The following is a 20,627-nucleotide window of genomic DNA, read 5'->3' on the forward strand; positions in this document are numbered from 1 at the left end:
CCTGTCAATCACAATCTACCTGTTGACCGTAGATCGTGTTTGTGTTCCTTCTTCTTCTACTCTCAGGTGCCTCTCCCACAAGATGCAGAACAGCATAGGGAAGCAATGAGCTCTCCAGCTGTGAAAGCTATGAAAGCCAATTCTAGACAGTGGAGGCAATCCCCGTCCCTCAGCATTCCCCTTGGATAAGTGAGGCCGTAGGGCGGGGAATGCCTCTGCTGCATTCCACAGGAGCTTCCTTACGCCATTCTGCATCAGGAAACCACTTCCATGCCCTCCTGATCCCGCTGTCATTTTCCCTCCTGACCTCCAGTACTGTGCTCTCCTGACCTCCCTGTAGTGTGCCCTCCAGACCTCCCTGTAGTGTGCCCTCCAGACCTCCCTGTAATGTGCCCTCCTGAACCCCCAGTACCGTGCCCCCTGCCTCCTCAGTACCGCGCCCTCCTTACCGCCCAAGTACTGTTCCCTCTTGCCCCTCACCCAATATTTTCCCCTCCTGACCTCCCAGAACCATGCCCTCCAAAACCCCACTGTGGTGTGCCCTCCAAACCCTCCAGCCCCCCTGACCTCCCAGCCCTTCTGACCCCAGTATTGTGACCTTCTGACCCCCCCAGTATCATGTCCTCTTGACCCCCCAGTACAGTGCTCTCTTGACCCCCCCAGTACCATTCCCTCTCAACCCCCCATACTGTGCTTTCCCAACCTCCTTGCACACTACCTTGCTGATACCCTGTCCTCTGCCTTACTGATCCCCGTACACTGCTCTTCATACTACTCACCTCTGTAAAATGCTCTACTGACTACTAACCTCTGTACACTGCCCTACGTACTACCGACCTCTGTTTTACCTACTACTCACCCCTGGACACTGGCTTACATACTACTTACACTGGCCAGAACTTAGATCAGACAGCCGGGTTAGCACTGAGGCCAGCCAGGCCTGAAACTTATCAAGCAATTTAGCCTGCAGTTCCAGTGGTTCTGCCTTCATGATGAATATTAAAAATAATAAAAAATTTAGGCAAAAAAATTACCTTATGAAACTGTGGTGGGTATATCCTGGCGGCCCCGTGGTTCAGCAAAAGCTGGTAGCAGATCTCTGGCTGGCCAGCTGCTCGCACAGATGTCACTTTTAGCACATACTGCTGAGGGGCGCATCCATTGCAGTCCATAGCATTGGCCCGTGCTCCAGCCTCCAGCATCATATGCATTAAAATATGGTCGCAGTTCCATGCTGCTTTATGTAGGGGTGTTTTTAAATCGACATCTCTGGTATTGACCTCGGCATCATAATCCAGAAGCATCCTGCAGATCAAGTGATGTTTGTCGCTGTATTTCTGCTCTTTGATGTTCAGAGCCCAGTAGGCGGCAGTGGCCAAAGGGGTCTCTAGGTTAGAGTTGGGACTGTCCACCATGGCTCCGTGGTTGACATAGAAAGCAACCAATTCTGGAATTCCAACTCGGGCTGCGGTGTGTAGTGGTGTCTCTTCAGCATGGTCATTACTTTCCAAGTTTACATTGGCTCCTAAGGACAACAAAAAGTTTTTTGTATATAGCTTAATTTTAAATAAATAAATAAAAAACATGTCATACTTGCGTCCTCTGTGCAGTTGGTTTTGTGCAGAGTGGCACCAATCCTCCTCTTCTGGGGTCCCTCAGTGGTGCTAATAGTTCCTCTTGAGTGCCCAGTCGGAGAAGCGCTCTCCTTCGGGACACCCGTGCGGGCGTGCTCCTGAGTCCTGCTTCTGCGTCTATTGACAAAGAAAGCAGGACTCGGCCCTGCCCCCCTGACGCCACATCATTTGATTTGATTAACGGCAGAGGGAGCCAATGGCTGCACTGCTATCAATCCATCCAATCAGGACCCGAGATCCTGGCTTTTCCTGGTGTGCTTATTCCCGGCGCAAGAAGGTGTTTTTTAGGAGCACAATACGACACTACTTGAACAAAAATGAGCTGCATGTTTGAGTTGTCAGAAAGAAGCCTTTACTGTGACAAAGTCACAAAAAAGCCCGGTTACAATGTGCCCGACAACGCCTTGACACACCTCACCGGACTTTTTTGTGACATTGGTGCAATAAGGGTCTTCTTTCTCACAACTCAAACATTCAGCTCATTTTTGTTCAAGTATTGTTGTATTGTGCTCCCTAAAAGCAACCACAGCGTCTATTTCCAGAGCAGCCTGTTTTTCACGAGGTTACTTGTGGGTTTTCTTTGTAATCTGAACAATTCTTCTGGCTGCAATTATTTTTTTGGTCTACCTGACCTTGGCTTGGTATCAAGAGAGCCCCAAATTTTCCACTTCTTAATAAGTGACTGAATAGTACTGCAGTGCTATCCCCGTGAGGGCAACTTGCTAAATCTGTACCCCACTGGTTGCCCCGACCTTGCAAGTCCTCCGACACCTCTTACACTCTGGGTTCAGACATTTTGTAGTGACCAAGACAATCAGGCTACTTTCACACTGGGGCATTTTAGCGGCGCTATGCGGCTGCTAGCAGGGCAGTTTTAACCCCTGCTAGCGGTCAAATAAGGGTTAAAACCACCCTCAAAGCGCCGCTGCAGCTGCGCTTTGCAAGCGGGTTTGCAGTGCTGCCCCATTGTTTTCTATGGAAAGGGGTGCTTTAATACACCGCTCCTACAGCGCTCCAAAGATGCGGCTTGCAGGACTTTTTTGACCGGCCTGCAAGCGAACCGCTCCAGTGTGAATGCCCTCGGGGCTTTCACACTGGAGAGACAGCAGCGGCTATTCCAGGGTGCTTTGCAGGCGCCCCAGTGGGAAAGGGGCCTTAGAAACACACACAAAATTCAAGTGAAACAGTTGAACTTTTGTTTACTGACTCTGAAATGTTTGGCCTTACAGACACAGAAGGTGGCACACACAGATTAAAATGGCAATTAAAGGTTAATTTCCCACATCTGTGGCTTTTTAAATTGCAATTAATGTCTGTGTATAAATAGTCAATGAGTCAATTGAGCCATGGGGAGCGTAACAAGATAATGGAACTTTATGAAGATGGAAAAGGATATAAAAATATATGCAAAGCCTTGAATATGCCAGTGAGTAACACTGCTTCCCTCTAGTGCTCAGTAATGACTCTATGTCATCATATCCTGCCAGCAGGGTGATTAACACCAGGGAGTAAATCAAAGCATCTTGGAAGATGTAGTCCCAGGACCCAGGTTTCCCACTCAGGCCATACTGTAATTAGGGCCAGTGCTACCACTAGGCAAACTAGGCAGCCGCCTAGGGTGCACTGCTGCCTAGGGTGGCCAGCCACTGGTGTTGCTACTCTCTTCTCTCTGCAGCAAGCAACCAAGTCTCAGCATCAGCAGGCAACCGCCTCTCAGTTTGCACATAGTGTCAGAGGTGCAGCGGGGATGGAGGACTGTCTCTGTGTCTCAAGAAGAAAGTAAACATTCATTGATGGGCGCTGGTGAGGCTGCATTGATGGGCGCTGGTGAGGCTGCATTGATGGGCGCTGGTGAGGCTGCATTGATGGGCGCTGGTAGGCTGCATTGATGGGCGCTGGTAGGTTGCATTGATGGGGGCTGGTGAAGCTGCATTTGGTGGGCGCTGGTGGGCTGCATTTGATAAACCCTTCATTAAAAAGGTGGGGTACAGATGGGGTGGAGCAAGGGGGAGGTGGCAAAATGAGGTTTCACCCAGGATGTCAAAAATCCTTGCACCAGCCTTGGGATCGCTCTCGTGGGACACTGGCCTGGATCTGCAAGCAAGTGACTCAGTATCAGACTGTGCTCTGGCCAAAATGCGGCCTGTGCTAGAGACGGTCATCATGTGTGTGTACAGGGATATCCAGTGCCAACTACTTCTGATAGTCCAGCGACACCCTGGAGCCCGCTTTCATCACATCCACACCAGATCCAGCTGGGCCGCTGGATCCGTGTCTGAATGGACACATGGAGCTGCGGCTCAGCTTGGGTGCCCCCATAGAAAGCTGCTAGCTGTTGGGGCACTTGACAGGAGGGAGGGGCCAGGAGCACCGATGAGGGACCCATGAATAGGAGGATCTGGGCTGCTCTGTGCAAAACTATTTCACAGAGGAGGTAAAAAACCTAGACTTTAGTATCACTTTAAAGGTTAAACTGTTTGTGCTGAATTAAAGCGGTAGTAAACCGCAGATGACAAAAAAAAAAATCCCCTGCTAGGCAACGTTATAATGTGCTAGTAAGCATCACCTACTAGCACATTATGAGAGAGTTACCTCAAAATGAAGCCCTCCAGCACTGTGCAGTCACCACTGAGAGGGCTTCCATCTTCCCCTGGATTTCCTTCCAGGTTTGAGTGGCTGGGGATGTGATGACGCCACTCCCGTGCATGAGCACCGGAGCTGCCTTTAATTGCACGGGCTCTGAAGGTCTGATACTGTATGCTGGACCTTCAGAGCGCATGCACCAGTGCAAGTTTAGGAGATAGTCACAGTACCTACAGGCAAGCCTTATTATAGGCTTACCTGTAGGTACAAGTGGCAGAACAAACATTAGCAAGTGAAGCGTTTATCTTACTAGATCCTAATGCTTCTAATGCCTCAGTAAACAAAGTTCAACTGTTTCATTTGAATTATGTGTGTGTTTCTAATTGTCTTGGTCGCTACCAAAATGTCTGAACCCAGAGTGTAAGAGGTGTCGGAAGACTTGCAAGGTCAGGGCAACCAGTGGGGTACAGATTCAGTAAGTGGCGCTCACTGGGGTAGCGCTGCAGTACAGTTCAATCACTTATTAAGAAGTGGAAAATTCTTTCTCTTGATCTCTTGATACCAAGCCAAGGTCAGGTAGACCAAAAAAATAATTGCAGCCACCACTGCCAGAAGAATTGTTCAGGTTACAAAGAAAACCCTCAAGTAACCTCAGGTGAAAAAAAGGCTGCTCTGGAAATAGACGCTGTGGTTGCTTTTAGGGAGCACAATACAACAATACTTGAATAAAAATGAGCTGCATGTTTGAGTTGCCAGAAAGAAGCCTTTACTGTGCCAATACCACAAAAAAGTCCGATGAGGTGTGTCAAGGTGTTGTTTGGCTTATTGGTTTTGGTTTTGGCACAGTAAAGGCTTCTTTCTGCAACTCGAACATGCAGCTCATTTTTGTTCAAGTACTGTAGTATCGTATTGTGCTCCTTAAAAACAACCACACCATCTGTTTCCAGAGCAGCCTGTATTTCTCCTGAGGTTACCTGTGGATTTTTCTTTGTATCCTGAACAATTCTTCTGGCAGTTTTGGCTGCAATCTTTCTTGGTCTACCAGACCTTGGCTTGCTATCAAGAGATCCCTAATTCTTCCACCTCTTAATAAGTAATTGAACAGTACTGACTTGTATATTCAAGGCTTTGGATATCTTTTTATATCCTTTTCCATCGTTAGTGCCGTGTTACGCATGTCTTTTGACAGTTCTTTTCTGCTCCCCATAGTTCAGTATCTAGCCTGCTCAGGGCATCCACATGAGAGATAACAAACTCATTGACTATTTATACACAGTCACCTAATTGACATTTTAAGCTGTGTCACCTTGTGTGTCTGTACCAAGGCCAAACATTCCAGGGGATAGAAACTTTTAATCAGGGCCATTTGGCTGATTTCTGTTATCATGATGATTTAAAAAGGAGAAAAACAACTGTGATAATAAATGGCTTCATATGATCTCTATCCTTAAAAGATAGTGTTTTGGCATGATCAATCATATTTTCAATATCAATGCCAAAATGTCATGGTCTCTGCCAAGGTATGCAAACTTTTGAGGACAACTATATGTAATGGCTACAGTATATTTATTGGGACTGCTTCAGCCCCACTATTGTTGTTCGTTTTTTTATTTATTCATTTTATTATTCCGTAAGTTTTTTGGCTCTGCGTAACTTCTGCATATTTTCAGCTATTAAAGTGGTTGTAAACCCTTAGGCCGCGTACACACGGGCGGAATTTCCGTAATATTGTCCGTCCAACTTTGGTTTCAGCGGACAGTCCGCTCGTGAGTAGGCAAGTTGGACGGACTAAGTATGACGCATGCCCAGAAAGGATTTACACGGCCGAAGGTTGCATTGCAGTGTATTGGACGTCGTATTTCTAGTCCCGTCGTACGTGCTGTACACGTCATCGCGCAAGCTTTCAACGGGCTGTCTGTTCATCGTGTGTACGCGGCTTTACAAACCACTTTGACCTACGGGTAAGCCTAGATTAAGGCTTACCTGTAGGTCCAAGAAATATTTCCTAAACCTACATGGTTTAGGAGATATTTACTGAAAGACAGGCAACGCTCGTGGCGGCTCCATGCGCATGCGCAGGAGTGATGTCATGGCTGCTATGGCACTGTGAGTGCCTGGAGCAGCGATACCCGGAAGAAGATGGACGCTTTGTACTACAGGGGACAACGGTGACATCGCTGGCTCCTGTGTCAGGTAAGTGACACATAATGGGCTACTATGAGATGCATAGTAGCCCATTGTGCTTTACCTTTGCAGGGAGACAAAGAAGAAGTAAACCCATCAGGGTTTACATCCTCTTTAAATCCATTCAACTTTTAAAATGTTCAGCTCTTTCAGCTGATGATGTGACTTTTTCTCAAATTTTTTTCTACTATTAGACCCCTTTCACACCACACCGCCCATTGCGTCGGCGGTAAAACGCCGCTATTTTTAGCGGCGTTTTACCGCTGGTGATACAGCGCTGCCCCATTGATTTCAATGGGGAGCAGCGGTGGAGGAGCGGTAAACACACCGCTCCTTCACCACTCCAAAGAAGCTGCTGGCAGGACTTTTTTCTGACGTCCTGCCAGCGCACCGCTGTAGTGTGAAAGCCCTTGGGGCTTTCACACTACACATAATGGTGCAGCTTCTTTAGGGCGGATTGCAGGCGCTATTTCTAACGCTATTGCAAAACGCCTGCAAAACACCCTGGTGTGAAAGGGGTGTTTATACTTTTTAAAATAAAGACATAAAACACTTTTTTTAACATTGAAGTGAATGAGAGCATGGTTCAAATCCTTAAAATCTTCTTCCGCTCCCAGAAGTTTCAACTCCTTCATACTTTCACCTAGACGCCAAACAAACTTTAAAATGTTCACAAAATATTCAGCTAGCTGGCTATATATTTTCAGTTTGATATCTTTTCAGTTTGATATCTTTTACAGTTTTTGTGAAAAAGCTGTTTGTTTAGTGATCATTTCAGGAAATTTCATTAAATTTAGGGCATCCAGGCTTTTGTTGTCTGTTTTGTTTCCATGGTTACCAAAGCTTCTTATATACCAGGGATGTGCAATTAGTGGACCTCCAGCTGTTTCAGAACTACAAGTCCCATGAGGCATAGCAAGACTCTGACAGCCACAAGCATGACACCCAGAGGCAGAGGCATGATGGGATTTGTAGTTTTGCAACAGCTGAAAGTCCACTAATTGCATATCCCTGTTATACACGGTGATGGGCACTGGGGGGAGGCAGCTGGATCATCTCAGATTACAGAGCCCGGGGGAGAGCACAGACACACCATGTACTGATTTATAATAGAGGAGTATGATGGGGCAGTTTTGATAGGGCAATTCAGATAGGGAAGATTTGATGGTGGCAGTTTTGATGGGGCAATTCTGATGGGGGCAGTTTTGATGGTGGCAATATAATGGGCAGTTTTGATGGGGGCAATATGATGGGGCAGTTTTGATGCTATTTAGCATTCCCATTTTCTCCAAGAAATGCATTTTCTAGTGCCCTTTATGTCCCTACTCATTTTTTGACTCCAAGCTTTTAATGGTCATCAGAAACACATGCAGAGACATCTCTGTGCCTGCTTTAACTCTACAGGGTTTTAAATCCTACATTAAATACAGGTTCTCTTTAAAAAGGACCTATGCCTTATTAATGTTTTTTTATATATATTTATAAAAAAGAAAAGAGTGAACAATCTCATCAAAGGTCATACGCAGTCACTAAAGAGACTCAAACATCTCCATTGTACCTGACAGTTGGAAACTGTTTTTTCTGAGGCCTCAGTTGACATTATGCAGCTCGAAAAAGGACTTTTTATGCTGCTATGTAATGCTGTCTTATTCCCCTTTGTCCCAAGCCAAATATGATTTTTAAGGACATACTATATGGCCAATGTAATGTGGACACCCCTTTAAATTATTGAGTTTAGGTGCACAAAGCCATCCATAAAGGCTTGGTTTGAGGAGCCCTAGAAGAACTTTAATGTCCTGCACAGAGCCCTGAGCTCCACCCAATTGAACACCTTTGGGATGAATTGGAAAACCAACTGTTAGCCAGATCTTTTCATCCAACATTAGTACTTGACCTTCCAAATACTCTTCTGGGTGAATGGGCACAAATTTTCAAAATTCACTATTCCAAAACCTTGTGAATAGGGATGAGCCGAACACCCCCCTGTTCGGTTCGCACCAGAACCTGCGAACAGACCTAAACTTCGTGTGAACTTTAGAACCCTATTAAAGTCTATGGGACTCGAACGTTCACAATCTAAAGTGCTCATTTTAAAGGGTAATATGCAAGTTACTGTCCTAAAAAGTGTTTGGGGACCCGGGTCCTGCCCCAGGGGATATGGATCAATGCAAAAAAAAGTTTTAAAAACGGCCGTTTTTTCAGGAGCAGTGATTTTAATAATGATTAAAGTGAAACAATAAAAGTGTAATATTCCTTTAAATTTCGTAGCTGGGGGGTATCTATAGTATGCCTGTGAAGGGGCACATGTTTCTGGTGCTTAGAACTGTCGCTGCACAAAGTGTCATTTGTGCAGGAAAAAAAGTCTTTTAAAATCACTTGCGGCTATTGTCGGGTCCCGTAATACAGAGAACACTCAATGAGTGTTCTCTGTATTAGCCGACAATTCATTCATTCATTGATTAAAAAAAAAAAAAAAAAGCGTGGGGGTTCCCCTGAATTCAATTACCAGGCCCTTCAGGTCTGACATGGATATTAAGGGGAACCCCGTGTCAAATTTAAAAAAAAATTGACGTGGGGGTCCCCCCAAATATCCATACCAGACCCTTCAGGTCTGATATGGATATTAAGGGGAACCCCGCATCAAATTAAAAAAAAAAATTGACGTGGGGGTCCCCCTAAAAATCCATATCAGACCCTTTATCCGAGCACGCAACCTGGCAGGCCGCAGGAAAAGGGGGGGGGACGAGAGAGCGGCCCCCCCTCCCTCCTGAACCGTACCAGGTCACATACCCTCAACATTGGGAGGATGCTTTGGGGGTCTGTGACCCCTCAAAGCACCTTGTCCCCTTGTTGATAAGGACAAGGGCCTCATCCTCACAACCCTGGCCGTTGGTTGTGAGGGTCTGCGGGCGGGGGGCTTATCAGAATCTGGAAGCCCCCTTTAACAAGGGGACCCCCAGATCCCGGCCCCCCCCCTGTTTGAAATGGTAAGGGGGTACAAAAGTACCCCTACCATTTCACAAAGAAAGTGTCAAAATGGTTAAATAAGACAAACACACTTTTGAAAAATTCCTTTATTAAAAATGAAAAAAAAAAAAAAAGATTCCAGCGGTGCTAATCCACTCTTGCTATCCAGCGACGGATCTCCGGGGTCCAGCGATGGATGATCATATCCAGCGACGGGGGAATCTCTCAGTCCAGCGCTGTCCATACATCCATCTTCTGTCTCCTCTCCGGAGACACTGCAGAGAGCACAGCGCTGACGTTTCTTATATTGGGAGGGCGGGGCCACCCGTCACCTGACCCCGCCCCTCTGACGCTGCAGAGGGAAACCAGGGGTTCCCCAGTGACGTGTGGGTGACCCCGCCCCCTCTGATGTAACGCAGGTTTCCGTTACATCAGAGGGGGCGGGGTCACCCACACGTCACTGGGGAACCCCTGGCTTCCCTCTCCTACACCTACATATTACACTTTTATTGTTTCACTTTAATCATTATTAAAATCACTGCTCCTGAAAAAACGGCTGTTTTAAAAACTTTTTTTTGCATTGATCCATGTCCCCTGGGGCAGGACCCGGGTCCCCAAACACTTTTCAGGACAGTAATCTGCATATTACCCTTTAAAATGAGCACTTTAGATTTCTCCCATAGACTTGTATAGGGTGTTCCGGCTTTTCGAATTTGCTGCGAACAGCCCAAATTGTTCACTGTTCGCTGAACAGGCAATGTTCGAGTAGAACATGAGTTCGACTCGAACTCGAAGCTCATCCCTACTTGTGAAACTCCTTCCCAAAAGAGTGGAGGCTGTTATAGAGATAATGGAATGTCAACTCCCTGTCAGACCAGGTGACAGATGCACTCCGTAGGAACTGGAAGTGCACTGCAAAGATAGTGGACCCTAGGACTGACTGTTGCGGATTGTACCCAGGGAGGTTCAGGAAGTAGGTCTACTGGATCATTAACACAGATCCCAGTTGGAGCTAGAGCATAGATTCCCCAGGGCACGGAGTCTAAGAGCCAGCAGGTGTTCACCAGAGCTTCTAGTGATGAGGATGGACTGCACTGCATTTTGGCTCCAGGTCATGGCCCCTAGGATCTTACACCTCACGCTCACGGTAGACTACAGGAGAAGGAAACAGCAAGCTGGAACAACAAGGATAGTAAAGGGATAAGGCAGAGGTCAGGGCAACTAGCAGACAGGAACAACAGAGTAAACGCCAATGGTTCAGGGTCACAGGCAGACAGGGATAGTCAGGGACATGCCAAAAGGTCAGGGTCACGAGCAGACAGGAATAGTCGAGAACACGCCAAGATCGGTAACAGAGACAAATGTAGAGCACACGGCAAGCAGGAAACAGGAAGCCAAACACACAGTGAATACACAATGGTTGATCAGCACCTCTGGCTTGCAGTGCACAGGTTAATATAGTGTAAGTGGCTGGCCTCTTAGTCTGAACACACAAGGAGAGGTAAGCAGACAGAGGAAGATTACTGCATAACCATGACACTGCCTTTTAATGGCCATGGTTTTGGAATGGTATGTCCAACAAACTCATATAGGTGTGATTGCCAGGTATCTACACCTTTGGCCATATAGTATATGTCCTCTTTTTTCTCTTTTCTTTGCAGTGATCTGAGTAGTTTATATGTACTTTGGAAATGTTTATTGCCCTGTGTGTTGCCTAAGCATTTGCAGTCATTAGATTTGGAAATACTGACTCTTACCAGCCCACACCAGCTCTTTGGCGCACTTCACTGACTCCTTAGTCTTACAGTAATGTAGAGGAGCGTGTCCACTCATGGAGAAGGAATTCAGTTTCGCTCCATGGCTGATCAGGGCTTTGACACATTCTAGGTTAGCAACCTCACAGGCAATGTGTAATGGTGTCTTCCCGTTGGGTTTACTGTTGATAGAAGCGTTGTGTTCCAGCAGAACCAACAGACTCTCCAAGTGCCCCAGCATCACTGTAATGTGTAGACCTGTTGCCCATGATGATGCCAGTTTAAAACTGGGCAGCCAGTAATAGTGATGGACGAACTTCCGACGGGACGTTTCGCGAACGCGAAACGCGAACGGACACAAACGTTCGCGAAAACGACCGTTCGCCGCGGGCTCCATTGACTTCAATGGGAGGCGAATTTCGCAAACCTTTAGGTCGAATTTGCGGCCACGGGGTAATTATTAGGGGGTAGCACGTAGTCCCACCACCTGGACAATAGCATAATACATGTATGAGGTGAATTTGGGATCGATAACTACAAGCATTTTTTTTTTATTTGGGAAATTGTTCTGACAATTCAGGACTATGGAGCTAATGAAGGCAATGGAGGAGAGGGAAGGTCAGGGACCAGGGTAGGCAAACAAGAGGGTGCAGGAGATACAGAGCACTGACAGCAGCACCGTAATACAGAGCACTGACATCAGCACCGTGACATACAGCGCTGACAGCAGCTCCGTGACATACAGCGCTGACAGCAGCTCCGTGACATACAGCGCTGACAGCAGCTCCGTGACATACAGCGCTGACAGCAGCTCCGTGACATACAGCGCTGACAGCAGCTCCGTGACATACAGCGCTGACAGCAGCACCGTGACATACAGCGCTGACAGCAGCTCCGTGACATACAGCGCTGACAGCAGCTCCGTGACATACAGCGCTGACAGCAGCTCCGTGACATACAGCACTGACAGCAGCTCCGTGACATACAGCGCTGACAGCAGCTCCGTGACATACAGCGCTGACAGCAGCACCGTGACATACAGCGCTGACAGCAGCTCCGTGACATACAGCGCTGACAGCAGCTCCGTGACATACAGCGCTGACAGCAGCTCCGTGACATACAGCGCTGACAGCAGCTCCGTGACATACAGCGCTGACAGCAGCTCCGTGACATACAGCGCTGACAGCAGCTCCGTGACATACAGCGCTGACAGCAGCTCCGTGACATACAGCGCTGACAGCAGCTCCGTGACATACAGCGCTGACAGCAGCTCCGTGACATACAGCGCTGACAGCAGCTCCGTGACATACAGCGCTGACAGCAGCACCGTAAGCAGCCCCAGGAGGAAGTCAGCACAGCACAGGGATGGTGTGATCCCCTCATAATAAGAACCCCCAGGAGGAAGTCAGCACAGCACAGGGATGGTGGGAGCCCCTCATAATAAGAACACCCAGGAGGAAGTCAGCACAGCACAGGGATGGTGGGAACCCCTCATAATAAGCAGCCCCAGTAGAAATATGACACCGCTCAACCTCTTCAAAGAGGAGGGTAGGGGCATATAGTACGGTGTGCTTTTTTGGGTCAGGGAAGTGAGCCAAATGAATTAAGAAGGTCTGTGTGCTTGATTCCAAAAATTGTTTATAGACATATACATGGTCTACTGATCACATGTGTTGAATTCCTCCGAGATCCATGCCTCATTCATTTTTAGAAATGTGAGGTAGTTAACACTGTGGTGAGCTAGGCGAGTACGCTTATCGGTCACAATCCCCCCTGCTGCGCTGAACGTCCTTTCGGACAGGACACTGGATGAGGGGCAAGCCAACAGTTCGATTGCAAATTGGGCAAGCTCTGGCCAGAGGTCAAGCCTGCCCACCCAGTAGTCTAGGGGTTCATCACTCCTCAGAGCGTCCACATCGGCCGTTAACCCAATGTAGTCGGACACCTGACGGTCTAGGCGTTCCCTGATGCTGGATCCGGATGACACCTGTCGATGGGTCGGCTGAAAGAATGACCTCATATCCGAAGTCACCAACACATCTTCAAACCGGCCTCTTCTTGCAGGCGCTGTTGGATTGGTACCCGCAAATCCTTCTCTGGGAGTGGGAATTGCTCCTCTGCCAGCGCACGCAAAAGCAGAATGCAGCATTTCTCGAAGCAAGGCCTGGAAGTGCTGCATTCTGACAGCCCTCTGCGACGGCGGTAACATTTCCGCCATTTTGTGTTTGTACCGGGGGTCTAAGTACGTTGCCACCCAGTACTGGTCCTTGACCCTCATGCTTTTTATACGGGGGTCCCTATTAAAACACTGGAGCATGAAGGCCCCCATTTGCACTAAAGTGGAAGCGGTGTGGTGGCCTGGCTCCTGCTCATCATCCAGGATAATGTCGTCCTCTTCATTCTCCTCTCCCCATCCTCGCACAACAGGGATCCCAGAAAGGTTTAAAGCATGCTCTTCTTGCTCCTGCTCATCCGCCCCGGCACCATCCTCCTCTGACTCCTCATCAGACTCCTGTTGTTGACTTGTCTCAGATAGAGTAGCCCCCCCTGGGAATTCATCCAGCATTGCGACTTCCTCATCTTCCCGCTCCTGCTCCTCCACAGCCTGATCAATGACACGACGCAATGCACGCTCCAGAAAGAAGGCATAAGGTACCATGTCACTGATGGCGCCATGGCTGCGACTGACCAGTTTGGTGATCTCCTCAAATGGCCGCAGAAGTCTGCATGTGTCGCGCATGAGCAGCCACTGGCGCGGTGAAAAAAAACCCAGCTCCCCAGAACCGTTTCTTTCGCAGAGTTCATACAGGTAGACGTTAACTGCACGTTTCTGCTGGAGCAGCCTATCAAGCATATAGAAGGTTGAGTTCCATCGCGTCGGGCAATCGCAAATAAGACGTCTGACCGGCAGATGGTGTCGCCGCTGAATGTCAGCAAGGCGAGCCATGGCCGTGTAAGATCTTCTGAAATGGGCCGAGATTTTCCTTGCCTGCCGCAAGATGTCCTGGACCCCAGGGTATTTGACAAGGAATCGCTGCACGACCAAGTTTAAGACGTGTGCCATGCACGGCACGTGCGTGATTTTGCCCTGTTTCAATGCGCTAAGCAGATTGGCACCGTTGTCACACACCACTTTACCAACTGTCAAATTGAGCGGTGTTAGCCACTCATCTGCCTGTGAACGCAAAGCTGAAAGGAGTGCCGGGCCAGTGTGGCTCTTTGCTTCCAGGCACAACAGACGCAGCACGGCATGGCAACGTCTCACCTGGCATGTGGAATAGGTTCTGGGGAGCTTGGGCGGTGCAGTGGAAGAGACGCTAGCAGCGGAAAAGGAGGAGGCAGCTGAGGAGGAGAGGGAGGAGGATGGAGTAGGAGGAGGAGAAGAAGAGTCAGGCCTGCATGCAATCCGTGGCGGTAAAACCAAATCTACACGGGTGCCACGGGTTACATGCTTGACGGCCGTCAGAAGGTTCACCCAGTGGGCAGTAAAACTGATATACCTTCCCTGCCCGTGTTTGCTAGACCACGTGTCTGTGGTCAGATGTATCTTGGCACCGACACTGTGTGCCAGAGATACATTCACTTGCCGCTGAACATGGCCATATAGCTCTGGGATGCCCTTCTCTGAGAAATACTTCCTTCCTGGGACCTTCCATTGTGGTGTTCCAATGGCCACAAATTTGCGAAAGGCCTCCGAGTCCACCAGTTTATATGGCAGTAGTTGGCGGGCTATGAGTTCTGACAAGCCAGCCGCCAACCGTTGGGCAAGAGGGTTATCCGGCGTCATCATTTTTTTACGCTCAAACATTAGGCCCACGGAAGCCTGCCTTTTTGCAGAAAAATGTGAGCTTGGCGTGATGGAAGGTGGAGTGGAGGACAATTGTGAGGAGAGAGGAGAAGGAGAAGTAGAAGACGAGGCTGGACGGTGAGAGCCTGCAGTGTGGCTTTGTGTGTTCCGTTGCTCCCACTGGGCTCGGTGATGGCTGCTCATGTGCCTTCTTAAGGCGGTCGTCCCTAGGTGAGTATTGGGCTTACCGCGACTAACGCGTTGACTGCAAAGATTGCAGATGGCAACGCTATTGTCAGCAGCGGACACGTTAAAAAAAGCCCACACTGCGGAGCCATGTGCCGGTGTCCTGGGAGCGCCAGATGTGACCGTACATGGTCGATGACTCGCTCCTGATACATTTGCAGTCTGCTTTGTCCCTGCTGTGCAATGTAAGTCATTGCTGCTTCTCCTCCCTATCTGCTGGTCCATATCTCCCTCTGAACTCCCCTCCTCTTCCTCTCTTGTGGGCACCCACGTGACATCACTAGACACGTCATCATCAACGTCACCTTCCCCACCGCTATAAGTAGAGTAGGCAGCAACACCGGGGACCAACCTCCTCCTTGGGCTGATCTGGGTACTGGCGTCAGACTGCTGAGTAGCGCTTGTTGCTACCTCCTCTTCCTGATCCAATACCAAGAGTGGCTGCGCATCAGAAATGTCCTCTTGATATGGATCGGAAAATAATTCCAGTGACTCAAGCGGAAGGTATGTGGTGGTGGTGGTGGTGGTCGTGTTGTTGGTGGTAGTGTCTTTGGGGGTGCACATAGCAGAGAGTGAAGAAGAGGGTGCAGATCGAGAGGATGAGGAGGGTGCAGAAGAGTAAGGCTGAGCGAGCCACTCAACCAAGTCTGGTGCATCCTTTAAAGTAATTGAACGCACCTTCTGCAACTTCCCACTTTGGCTCAAGCCTGTTGCTCCTGCCCTACCCCTACCACCCCTGCGGAAGGGCCTGCCTCTTCCTCTGCATGTCATTTTTTAAATGACCCTGTGACAAAACTCTTAGTCCCTATACCGCTGAAGGACTGCTGCAGTATAGGTGAGCGGTCAGCAGTGGTGCACGTCAACCCTATCTATTGTGGACCGATAGCGGTCCTTACAGAACAGCAGACTGTACCGCACTCAAGCCTATGTACCGTAGCACCCTATACCAAGTTACCAGTCCTTATAAGAACTTTTGTGGACCAAGCAGGTTGTGTATTAGTGTTTAGCAGACTGTACGTCAGTCCCTATACCGCTGAAGGACTGCTGCAGTATAGGGCAGCGGTCAGCAGTGGTGCACGTCAACCCTATCTATTGTGGACCGATAGCGGTCCTTACAGAACAGCAGACTGTACCGCACTCAAGCCTATGTACCGTAGCACCCTATACCAAGTTACCAGTCCTTATAAGAACTTTTGTGGAACAAGCAGGTTGTGTGTTAGTGATTAGCAGACTGTACGTCAGTCCCTATACCGCTGAAGGACTGCTGCAGTATAGGTGAGCGGTCAGCAGTGGTGCACGTCAACCCTATCTATTGTGGACCGATAGCGGTCCTTACAGAACAGCAGACTGTACCGCACTCAAGCCTATGTACCGTAGCACCCTATACCAAGTTACCAGTCCTTATAAGAACTTTTGTGGACCAAGCAGGTTGTGTATTAGTGTTTAGCAGACTGTACGTCAGTCCCTATACCGCTGAAGGACTGCTGCAGTATAGGGCAGCGGTCAGCAGTGGTGCACGTCAACCCTATCTATTGTGGACCGATAGCGGTCCTTACAGAACAGCAGACTGTACCGCACTCAAGCCTATGTACCGTAGCACCCTATACCAAGTTACCAGTCCTTATAAGAACTTTTGTGGACCAAGCAGGTTGTGTATTAGTGTTTAGCAGACTGTACGTCAGTCCCTATACCGCTGAAGGACTGCTGCAGTATAGGGCAGCGGTCAGCAGTGGTGCACGTCAACCCTATCTATTGTGGACCGATAGCGGTCCTTACAGAACAGCAGACTGTACCGCACTCAAGCCTATGTACCGTAGCACCCTATACCAAGTTACCAGTCCTTATAAGAACTTTTGTGGAACAAGCAGGTTGTGTGTTAGTGATTAGCAGACTGTACGTCAGTCCCTATACCGCTGAAGGACTGCTGCAGTATAGGTGAGCGGTCAGCAGTGGTGCACGTCAACCCTATCTATTGTGGACCGATAGCGGTCCTTACAGAACAGCAGACTGTACCGCACTCAAGCCTATGTACCGTAGCACCCTATACCAAGTTACCAGTCCTTATAAGAACTTTTGTGGACCAAGCAGGTTGTGTATTAGTGTTTAGCAGACTGTACGTCAGTCCCTATACCGCTGAAGGACTGCTGCAGTATAGGGCAGCGGTCAGCAGTGGTGCACGTCAACCCTATCTATTGTGGACCGATAGCGGTCCTTACAGAACAGCAGACTGTACCGCACTCAAGCCTATGTACCGTAGCACCCTATACCAAGTTACCAGTCCTTATAAGAACTTTTGTGGACCAAGCAGGTTGTGTGTTAGTGTTTAGCAGACTGTACGTCAGTCCCTATACCGCTGAAGGACTGCTGCAGTATAGGGCAGCGGTCAGCAGTGGTGCACGTCAACCCTATCTATTGTGGACCGATAGCGGTCCTTACAGAACAGCAGACTGTACCGCACTCAAGCCTATGTACCGTAGCACCCTATACCAAGTTACCAGTCCTTATAAGAACTTTTGTGGAACAAGCAGGTTGTGTGTTAGTGATTAGCAGACTGTACGTCAGTCCCTATACCGCTGAAGGACTGCTGCAGTATAGGTGAGCGGTCAGCAGTGGTGCACGTCAACCCTATCTATTGTGGACCGATAGCGGTCCTTACAGAACAGCAGACTGTACCGCACTCAAGCCTATGTACCGTAGCACCCTATACCAAGTTACCAGTCCTTATAAGAACTTTTGTGGACCAAGCAGGTTGTGTATTAGTGTTTAGCAGACTGTACGTCAGTCCCTATACCGCTGAAGGACTGCTGCAGTATAGGGCAGCGGTCAGCAGTGGTGCACGTCAACCCTATCTATTGTGGACCGATAGCGGTCCTTACAGAACAGCAGACTGTACCGCACTCAAGCCTATGTACCGTAGCACCCTATACCAAGTTACCAGTCCTTATAAGAACTTTTGTGGACCAAGCAGGTTGTGTATTAGTGTTTAGCAGACTGTACGTCAGTCCCTATACCGCTGAAGGACTGCTGCAGTATAGGGCAGCGGTCAGCAGTGGTGCACGTCAACCCTATCTATTGTGGACCGATAGCGGTCCTTACAGAACAGCAGACTGTACCGCACTCAAGCCTATGTACCGTAGCACCCTATACCAAGTTACCAGTCCTTATAAGAACTTTTGTGGAACAAGCAGGTTGTGTGTTAGTGATTAGCAGACTGTACGTCAGTCCCTATACCGCTGAAGGACTGCTGCAGTATAGGGCAGCGGTCAGCAGTGGTGCACGTCAACCCTATCTATTGTGGACCGATAGCGGTCCTTACAGAACAGCAGACTGTACCGCACTCAAGCCTATGTACCGTAGCACCCTATACCAAGTTACCAGTCCTTATAAGAACTTTTGTGGAACAAGTGAGTTGTGAATGTTTAGCAGACTGCAGCAGAAGGGCAGCAGTCAAGTATAATATCCTTTCTATATTTGGAAGAAAGAATATTATACATGTACAAGCCTATTACTGTACCACTGATACCAGTCCTGAAAAGAACCTTTGTGGAACTAATAATAACAGCAAGTCTTTAAAATTACCCTCACTGCCTGACAACACTGCTTCCTTCCTGTCCCTATACAAATTGGCAAAAAAAGAGAACGATTAGTGGTTACTGGAACAGCTCTTTTGTGGACCTTGATAGTAACAGCTAATGATGATGATGATGATGATGATGATGAAAGACTAATCTGGCTGTCCCTGTAGCATACACCGTCCTTTCCCTTTCTCTAAACTAACAAAAGACACTCAGGCTGCTGCAAGAATCAGCAGCACAGCAAACCTATCAACACCTAACACCTATACCAGTCCTGAAAAGAACTTTTGTGTACCAAATAGCTAGTGGTTTATCTCTCCCTACTCCACACAGGAACCTGTCCCTATCTTAACAGAAGAAAGAATGTAAAATGGCCACCGGATCGGGTGTATTTATAGGTTAGGGGGAATGTACAAGTGTCCATGTGCTGTCATGTCTCAATTGGCTGTCCTGTATCACATGATAAACGTGTCACCAAAGGTTAAAGTTCTTGTATACATTAAACACGTAAGTCCGCCGCGGCGAACGACGGAAAAAGGCGTTCGAACGTGCGGACCGCGAATGTCGGAAATTCGCCGCGAAACGACCGCCGGGCGAACCGTTCGGCCATCACTAGCCAGTAACCTAATGATATCAAAGTTACACCATGTTATTTGGGATTACAGCAACAGAGCAGGCTTGAAAACATTTAGACATCCATTTTACTACTTTAACCACTTGCTTACTGGGCACTTAAACACCCTTCCTGCCCAGACCAATTTTCAGCTTTCGGTGCTCTCACACTTTGAATGACAATTACTCAGTCATGCAACACTGTACCCAAATTAATTTTTTGTCCTTTTTTTCCCACAAATAGAGCTTTCTTTTGGTGGTATTTGATCATCTCTGGGGTTTTTATTTTTTGCGCTATAAATGAAAATAGACTGAAAATTTTGAAAAAAAATGCATATTTCTTTGTTTCTGTGACAAAATTATGCAAATTATTAATTTTTCGTCATAAATTTTGGCCACAATTTATACTCCTACATATCTTTTGTAAAAATAACCCAAATTAGTGGATATTATTTGGTCTTTGAGAAAGTTAGAGAGTCTACAAGTTGTGGTGCGAATCGCACAAAATTGATCACATCTGATGTACTGGTGGACTATCTCATTTCTTGCGACCCGAACAAGTCAGAAAAGTACAAATACCCCCCAAATGACCCCTTTTTGGAAAGTAGACATTCCAAGGTATTTAGTAAGAGGCATAGTGAGCTTTTTGATGTTGTAATTTTTTCCAACAATTCTTTGCAAAATTAAGATTTTTTTTATTTTTTTTATTTTGTTCCACAAAATTGTCATTGTAATAGGTTATTTTTCTCACGTGGCATGTGTATACCACAAATGACACCCCCCTCCCCCAAAAAAATTCTGCTCCTCCTCCTGAGTATTACAATACCACATGTGTGGGACTTTTTCACAGCTTGGCCACATAGAGAGGTCCAACATGCAGGGAGCGCCGTCACATGTTCTAGGAGCATAAATTACACATCTAACTTGTTGACTACCTATTACACTTTTGAAGGCCCTGGAGCACCAGGACAATGACACGTGGCACTGATGACAGATGGCACTGATGACACATGGCACTAATACGTGGCACTGGTGACAGATGCACTAATACGTGGCACTGATGACAGATGGCACTAATAAGTGGCACTAATACGTGGCACCGATGACAGATGGCACTAATACGTGGTACCGATGACGCGTGACACTGATGACAGATGGCACTAATAAGTGCCATTGATGACATGTGACACTGACAACAGATGGCACGGGACACTGACAGGTGGCACTGATGACAAATGGCACTGATACGTGGCACTGATGACAGATGGCACTAATATGTGGCACT

General features: G+C 47.9%; 1 protein-coding gene across 1 annotated transcript in view; it reads right to left on the reverse strand.

The window, feature by feature from the left end:
• The window catches only part of ASB4 (ankyrin repeat and SOCS box containing 4), a 67,667-nt gene that overhangs the window by 25,600 nt on the left and 21,440 nt on the right, over positions 1-20,627 (reverse strand). The window contains exons 2-3 of the mRNA XM_077490754.1: positions 11,126-11,424; positions 1,035-1,525 (exon numbers count right to left, since the gene is read on the reverse strand). Coding sequence (XP_077346880.1) covers positions 1,035-1,525; positions 11,126-11,424 — 790 coding nt within the window. The remainder of the gene's footprint in view (positions 1-1,034; positions 1,526-11,125; positions 11,425-20,627) is intronic.

Source organism: Lithobates pipiens, unplaced genomic scaffold (genome assembly GCF_037356315.1).
Source record: "Lithobates pipiens isolate NorthernLeopardFrog02 unplaced genomic scaffold, aLitPip1_a1.2 Scaffold_19, whole genome shotgun sequence".
Lineage (NCBI taxonomy): Eukaryota > Metazoa > Chordata > Amphibia > Anura > Ranidae > Lithobates > Lithobates pipiens.